The sequence below is a fragment of the Solanum dulcamara genome, chromosome 10 (genome assembly GCF_947179165.1).
Source record: "Solanum dulcamara chromosome 10, daSolDulc1.2, whole genome shotgun sequence".
In the NCBI taxonomy this organism is placed as follows: Eukaryota; Viridiplantae; Streptophyta; class Magnoliopsida; order Solanales; family Solanaceae; genus Solanum; species Solanum dulcamara.
This window is the reverse complement of record NC_077246.1, coordinates 6,380,447-6,388,323: the sequence shown is the minus strand read 5'-3', so window position 1 is coordinate 6,388,323 and position 7,877 is coordinate 6,380,447. Positions and strand designations below refer to the sequence as shown.

The 7,877-nt window shown below is 35.6% G+C and overlaps 1 protein-coding gene across 2 annotated transcripts; it reads right to left on the bottom strand.

Annotated features, from left to right (window-relative positions):
* Positions 1 to 269: 269 nt before the first annotated feature.
* LOC129870603 (kinesin-like protein KIN-14Q) lies at positions 270 to 7,075 on the bottom strand. Of its 2 annotated transcripts, none has more exons than XM_055945421.1 (18): positions 6,767 to 7,075; positions 6,626 to 6,691; positions 6,461 to 6,514; positions 5,808 to 6,376; positions 5,526 to 5,694; positions 5,346 to 5,407; positions 5,048 to 5,249; positions 4,895 to 4,971; positions 4,707 to 4,809; positions 4,508 to 4,606; positions 4,247 to 4,423; positions 2,670 to 2,949; positions 2,270 to 2,431; positions 1,971 to 2,186; positions 1,847 to 1,884; positions 1,600 to 1,763; positions 1,378 to 1,503; positions 270 to 1,288 (listed from the first exon to the last, which is right to left on the bottom strand). In XM_055945421.1, the coding sequence occupies exons 1-18, from the start codon at positions 6,852 to 6,854 to the stop codon at positions 470 to 472; spliced, it is 3,471 nt and encodes a 1,156-aa protein (XP_055801396.1). In that variant the 5' UTR covers positions 6,855 to 7,075; the 3' UTR covers positions 270 to 469. The 2 variants fall into 2 exon arrangements, with proteins under 2 accessions (XP_055801396.1, XP_055801397.1); XM_055945422.1 differs by having other exon boundaries at positions 6,461 to 6,511.
* Positions 7,076 to 7,877: the final 802 nt, after the last annotated feature.

Genomic DNA, 7,877 nt, shown 5'->3' with positions numbered 1-7,877 from the left:
TAGTACTAATTGTTGGATTTTTTGTTCAAGTGTGGTTGAATTGGCAAATGGGAAAAATGAAAATTTGTACAAGGTTCTATTGCAAAGGAACTTTGTCCTTCATTGTTTGAAGTATCGAGAAGAAGTCAAGTCTCGCGCAATCTCTCATTAAGGTGAGAGTTGACAACCATAAGGAGAATGAGTTTTGATCTAATTTGTGAATGTGTTATCACTGTGATCTGTATGCATTAATCAAAATCATACCTTTTTCCAAATGATCAACGCACAAATCAAGAAATCGCTCAAGCATTTACACCAATAGACACCGTGTACATAAAACAGTTACAGTTCTTTCAGTAGATGATAAGCATCATCCAAACAATCAACAAACCATTTTTTCTTTTTTTTTTTCAGTTTCCCTGAGTTACTGCAATGGCATGCAAGAAGCATCCGCGATTACTCAGTTCGGAAAGTAAATAAAGAATCAGGATCATAGAACAGCTTTATTGGTTGTTCCAATATTCCATCTTTGCTTCTGCTGATTTTCTTTTGGAACTCTTCTAGCATTACCAAGCATCACTCTTTGAGCCATTCTTCCCCTGCTACCAATGGAGATCCTAACTTTCTCCATTCCCACATTGACGCCAACTCTTCTGACGTTCTGCTGCATAGGGGACTTGAACTGCATTTTCTTCTGAAGACTTCGTCTCAAGACACTGTTGAGCTTCTTACTGGCTGTTTTAAGCTCTTTAGGACTATCTTGTGGTGTTGGTTCAGGTAAGCATTTTGAATCAACCCCATCAGCATCTTCCATCTCCTCTGATTGAATCGATCTCAATGGAAAAAGTGGAGGAGGCAACTTGGGTACAGCTGATAGAGAGCAAAGAGGAATTAGAGAGTTACGACGTGGAGCAGATGTAGGCAAAATCCTGTGTGCAATTGGGCACATAGAAGCTCTCCCCATCCTCTTTAGAACAACTGGTTGTTCATCAATATCTGGATTGTTTTCCTTGTTTTCTTTTTCTGTCAGGTCATTGTGCTTCAAAGGATAATCCACCGTAGCAGAAGGCACCGAGAGTTTGTGGGAATTGTTCTCAGTAAGTGGTCGAGTAATATTAAGTGGAAACTTGTTTTCATCACAAGTCTTTAGAGCAGAAATTTTGCTGAGTGGTGGCCTCGTAGGTGCTGCATCTTCCTCCTCGTTCTGTTGCTTCATATGCTGTTGCTGAAACTGTTCAGCAATTTTAGAGTCAACATGCTGTCGAGCAAGCTTTCTCTCTACAAGAAGTTGTGATTCTAGTTCTTTAATCTGCACATCATATATTAACAGTCTAATCAGCTAAAATGTAATATGTAATTTCATACTTCACATATCTGAAAGAAGTTTGAATTCAAAACCTTGTCCTGAAGGCTTTTGTTTTTCATATCCTTTTCTTTCAACTTAATATCCAAGCCATGAACTGTATCCTCCATCTTTTTCATCTGAAAATCTTTGTTCTTCATATCTTGTTTACCCTTTTCGACCTGACAAGGTAAACAAAATTTCCAAAAGGGAGGGAGATTAGTTTAGAGGAAACTTTAAAAAGAGTATGTAAATTTCGAAACAGAAATTTATGCTACCATCTGTTTGTATTTCAGAAGCTCCATACTATCCACTTGCTTCTTTGCTGGACCTAGCTCTATACCTCGAACTCGACTTGCAAAATTTAACGAGCAAAGAGTCTCACTCAAGTCATTCTCATTTGGACTGATCTGTACGAACATCAACGTCTTTGAATCTCCTCCTGTAAAATAAAAAGCCTATCAGGTCCTAGTTGTTTATAGTTTCTTCTGAAGTTCATAAATCAAGCAAGTCAAAGAGAAATACCTAGTGAGTCTTGGAGCAAATGAGTAAGTTTTGAGTTCCTATTAGATGATGAAATAAACAAAAAAATCAGAAAGGAAGATATTATCAAATAAATTGAGAATGTGCACAAGAGTATTGCAAGTACCGGAATGGAATATGAGCGCTTTTTGTTGCAAGTGAAGATATCACATCTCCAAGAGCAGAAAGAGATCTGTTTATATTTTGGGTTTCTTTTAGCCTTTCACCTTGTACTTCTGTCTTAGCTATCCTCTCACTTCCTGCTAGATCAATTAGCCACAGTTTGCTTCTTGTGCATTCCCCATTTAGCAAATTCTCTCCCTTTACCATTACACAATGTATACTACACACACAATGTACCTGATTAGTAATGGTGACATAATGTGTCAACAAAAGAAAATCTACCATAAATTATGATGCACAAACCAATGTGATCGGCTGCTATGCTCATTTGCATTGGTTGATCCAACTGCCCTCGCATTGCTACCAGTTCGTAAGGCTTCCCAAACTTCATTCATATTATTCACGTGGGCCTCAACTAGTCCGGGAACATGATGCATTCCTTCTCCATCTTGCTTGATTTCTAGCCTAAAGTGAAATCATACAACTAACATGAAATTGTCATATGGTAGTTTAGGATTAGACTCGAATTTTCTGTAGTCCACCATAACGAAAAACAAAGTTGATCATTCTCAGCCATACAAGTATTGTAAACTGATAAACAATCATATTCTACAAGTTCCATTGTTCTCTTGTTCTTAACAGCTTGGCAAGTTTCTGAAAGTACTAGCTTGTGAAAAAAGTGAGCAAATTATTTTATACCTACCTTTTCACGCCTTGTTGAGATCCTGAAACTAGCAAATCTCGAATCTGCTCATTGTATACTTCCAAGACGCTTACTGATATTTCGTAACGAACTGCGTTCTTTCGCTCCTCAATAATGTGGAATAGCTCCTCAAGAGTCCGGTAATTGACCCCACGAGATTCTTCTGTGCCCTCCATTGTAAATGTCTTGCCAGTACCTGTCTGGCCATAGGCAAATATGCAGGCATTGTACCCATCTAGAACTGAGGTTGCCAGGGGAGCAGTGTCCTCAAAAACTTCAGCTATTGTAATAACAAACAAGAGGAAATCGTGTAAATAGGGAGAAAATGACACTTCATCAAAATAATTGGTCCCTATGCGTGATTATTGCTACAATATCTTAGATATTTTGGCGAAAACTTATTTATCTTTGCTGGCTGGTTACACTAATCCAGAGCATTATAATGAATCCTTTTCTGTACATGCTATTTAGACACAATAACTTCAGATATGTTTATAGAAACAGCTAAAAGTGTTGGACAAGAGTTGCTCCATATTTATGCTTCCTTCTCATGAACTGTAGGAGTTTGCCTTAATTTCTTTCTTCTATGAGATTTCTGTACTTATAGGCAACCGATTTTCTTATACAGTAAAGAATTTCAAATAACAGATCCTTGCTTTTGGATATTACTATATGACTATTGTTGGATTTTTTAAGATGTGAATGAGAAATGAGAAAGACACCTTTTGAATTGCACCAAAAAAGCACTTGCACCTCTCCAGCTCACCCTTTCAACTACAGCAACAACAACATACCTAGTGAAATCCCACAAGTGAGGTCTGGGGAGGGTAAAATCTACGCAGACCTTATCACTACCTCGTGCAGGCCATCGTACCCTTTCATTGCCTATAAATTCAGAGGTCTTGCCTTAGATTTTAGACACCAAAATACCGCAATCTGAATTCTTTTCTTCCCTCAAAACTGTTCTATGCCTTTGTTTCCAAAACAAAATATAGTTGAGCCGTGTGATTTGTTCCACCATTTGAGTTTGCTGAAGTTCAATAAATTATAAGTACCGCTTTCACAGAACAGATTTCCGTTCTATCCTGGGAGAAATTAATCCGTAATCCGTAAGGGATTAAATTTCTTAAGGACACACAAGCAACTCGTGGGCTCGAATTATTTTTTTCTTTCCGTTTCTTCTACATTTCTGGTTTACTGCTTCGGATACAGAGATAACAAGCTTAGGAAATTTAAACCACTGAACCAACTAATGGCCAGTATAAATCAAATTGTTATGTTTTAGATCAAGGACTTGTTTCCTGCTAATGCCTCCAAATTGGATGGTTTTCTTAATTCCATGAACTCTTTTTTCTTGAGAACAGATTACATTCCTTGGATTCAAAACCATTAGGCAAATCACTTGTTGACAACAATCATTAATTTAGTTTAAGTGAAAGTCTAGCATTATTCTTAAATCAGTCCCTTGGATCAAGAAGTACTCTTTCAGCAGTATTAACTGAGCACTATGCTCCTAAGCTAAAGTGACTGCTTGTACTAGTCTTAACTTACATCAAGACTGATTGTGGTGTAGTTACCTTGGCCGGCTTGGGGGCTAAAAATTGCATCAAATTTGAAGGTCTTTTTAGACGTGCCATTGAACTTTACAGTGAGTTCCCCATCCTTTGCAGCTTCAAAATCAATCGCCATTGAAGCTCCTGCAGCTGTCTCTTTGGAGTTCAAAGGCCTACACCGGCAAAAGACCCTAATGTTCCCTGAAGCAATCCAATAGAGTCAGACAAAGCATATGATAATGAACTAATTGCGCTTATAAGTGTTGTAACATACTAATCCCCTACCTTTTAAATCCAAAACCTTGTTATAAAGTTCCTTCTGTTCCTTAGCACCCTTGATGAACTTGATCTTGAGATCTTCATGCAATTCAACTTGTTGCTTTACTGTGATTATAAGAAAAGGAATGACAAACTCATAAACTTCACTTCCAAGGAAGATAAAGGATAAAACATACGTGAACTCCAGTGCCTAAAACATATTTACATTTGGACTGAATGGTAGAGCTCAAATCTGCAAAATCTGCTAGGAATTGCTGCTTATATGATGAAGCTTCTTCAGATACTTTGATCTGATCCATTTTCAAAATCTGCAGGATAAATTGGAATAAAATCAATAAATTTCTTTATTGGGTACGAGAAGCATATGAAACCACAAGCATAAGTATTAGTTACCTTCAAATTCCTTGTCAGATCTCTCAAGGATGAAAACCACTTGCTCTTTTCTTTCACTTGGCCCTCAATTGCAAAAGCTACAGGCAAGCAATATTAACATATTTGTTTTGGAAAAGTTTAAGCAGTTTAATTGAAGAGAAGATATTTCTGTACCGAGTGATCCAACGTGCATTGACTTGCGCATGAGCTCATTCTGAAGCTCCTTTAAGGACTTACAAGCTTCAGCACATTCTTTGCATTTTAGTTCATTCTCCCTTTTAAGTTCCTCCACCTGCCTCTTTACTTCTTCCAGTTCCTTTTCATGAGATACACTTGCTAATTGAAGCTCTCCATCTGCCTTAATATCACCATTTACCTAAGTAATAGCAAAACAAACATATTAATTCGAGCTTCTAATGATTCTTAACCACAACTCCTCTTTTATAATGAATAGACCATTAAAGACTCGAACCTCTAGTGAGTTTCTTTGTGGAGAATTTTCAGAAAATTCAAGTAATTCAAGCTCTCCGGTACCTGATATACAAGCATACAAGTTACTCTGGTTTATCAGTATGTCAAGAAAAAGATGGCACGGAATCAAATCGTAAGATGTTAAAAGATAGCTACACATTCTAATAATTTCTCAACTTACATCTTGAAGAATGTTTCCTTATAGAAATGCCACAAACAATTGGTATTCCTATTACCCCTTCAAATCTTATGGAAATCCCTTCCTCGTCATCAACATGAGCTTCAAGGTCAGATATCAACAGAGGTTTATTTGCTCCCACACGAGCAAAGATGTCTAATGACGAAATAGCCTACACAAAGTTTCAGCCCAAATCCAACATTAGGACTGCAGCATTTGCACAACATGCAATGTAATTGATTTTTCTCAAGGTTGATAATTAGAATAAAGGTGACTGATTCTCACCTTGTGCTCTTGAATGTAAACATCAAAGACTCTATCTCCAATAGAACCATCAGTCAACACTACCTCCACAAAATGCAGATCAACCAGATAAAATCCAGCACTTATATTGTTAAAGTGGTACGAAAAATTCCCAACGCGTGCAGTCTGATATACACTAGCGCATATACTCTCCTCAATTCTAGTGTCAGTACTCACAACATTGCCTCCACAGAAATATTTATCCACCGAAAATTCAATGCCACTCTCAGAACTGATGCAATCTGTTGATCCAACATTAATGCTAACTATAGGCACTGAAAGTTCAGATGAATTCTCCTCAACCTCTGGCGGATAAGGAAGCTCAAAATGAGCTGGTAGACATAAATCTTCATCCTTTGATCCCTGCCATGTTGTTAACAACTTTGTAGCAGCTTGGACCTCTTCAGAACCCTTAATTCCATTTTCTAGAGAAATGGAACAAACCTTCAAGAACTCAGGTGAATCTCCATAGCTTCGCGCAGGAATATCCGGTGATCCAGTACAGATCACTAAATCAGGAGATGTTAATGAAAACCCCAACATATCTCTACCTAGTAAAAATTTCAAGAAACAATCAATCTTTGATCAATTCAAAATCCCAAGATAAAAAAATCAAATAATTTTTAATATCTCACCATTAATCACACTTTCTGCAACTGGGTCCTTGAAATTTCCAGCATTACACCCTTCTAAGAAACAAATCAATACACATAAAACACAATCAATCAAAAAAAAAAATCCCCTTTCTCAAGAATTGCTCTAAAAATGAATGTACTCCAAAAAAGGGGTTGCATAATTACCTTCAATCTTGATTGGGGTACAACAATCAGAATCTTCCATTAATGTATTGGACGACGAAAATGGGTCTGCCAAAAAAATACAGAGTAAGATAATAAGCTACAACTCAATATAAAAATTGTACACAAAATCAAATGTCTTACAGTATTTGTGAAAGCTAAGTGATAGTTGTTGTTGTTGGGTAGAAGCGTCAGTAATAAGAAGTGGATCATGCCAGTCATCAACATTCATTGATAAAAAGGATGGGGGAATCTGAGAGTTTTGAAATGAAAAAGAAAGGGTAATCAAATACACTGAAGGGTTTTCAAGAAAAAGACTAAAGAGTGGAAAAAAGGGATTTTGATGCTTTTTTCAATCTTCACAGAGAGAGAAAGAGAGAGAGAGTTATGATGAAAGGCCGGTAATTTCTCCAGTTCCAGAGTTATGATGAAAAGAGGAACGTTGCTCTTTTTTTGAAATTTGAAAAATTCTAAACCGGGCCAAAAATAAAATGTTAAAACAAAAAAGATTTCCAAATAAAATATTGCCTAACCTAGGATTCTAATCAAACTTCTATACAATTGCAGATTTAGTTTTGTAGCCTTTATAAATTTATTTTTCATTAGAGATTTTTATTTTCACACTTCACGAGGTAATAATGAAATGTAAGGACTTTATCATTATATTATACTTTTTTCAAATCTTACTTGTGAAATTACACAGAGTATATTGTTGTAAATATAGGAAATCTTTATTTTACACATAAAAAATATGAAAATGTTCTATTCTTCTATTAAATTATAATAAGAGATTATGAATTGTATCATAGGTAAGTTATAAATTAAGGTGGAAATATTCATTAGTTAACTATGATTTATAGTAAGTTTGATCAAGATTTTGGAAAGTCAAAAAATATTTTTTTCCTTTAAGAGTTTTTATTTAGAGAATTAAGGTGTTTGACTACACTTTTATAAAATAAGTATTTTTGAATAGTAGGAAAAAAAATCATCAAAGCATATTTTAAACCTTTGCCAAGCACAAAACTGTTGTTTTATTATTGAGAAAAAGTAATTTTTAAATTGATTAGTTTAACATAAATTGTTATTCTTCAAAAAAAAATATTTTGAAAAAACACTTGTAATAATAAAAAGCATTTTTCAAGATATGTCGATTTTGAAAGTTTGGTGAAATAAATTACATTAGTGATAAATTTTTACCTTGATAAAATTTACTTGTCCAAATACTTACACCAAACCAATGAAGTTAAACTTAAAG

Coding starts and splice junctions, on each gene's coding strand:
- LOC129870603 (XM_055945421.1), bottom strand. CDS start 6,854: ATGAATGTTGATGACTGGCATGATCCACTTCTTATTACTGACGCTTCT. Junction 4,972..5,047: donor AATGCACGTTGGATCACTCG/GTACAGAAATAT, acceptor GCTTGCCTGTAG/CTTTTGCAATTGAGGGCCAA. Junction 1,289..1,377: donor ACAAAAGCCTTCAGGACAAG/GTTTTGAATTCA, acceptor TATGATGTGCAG/ATTAAAGAACTAGAATCACA.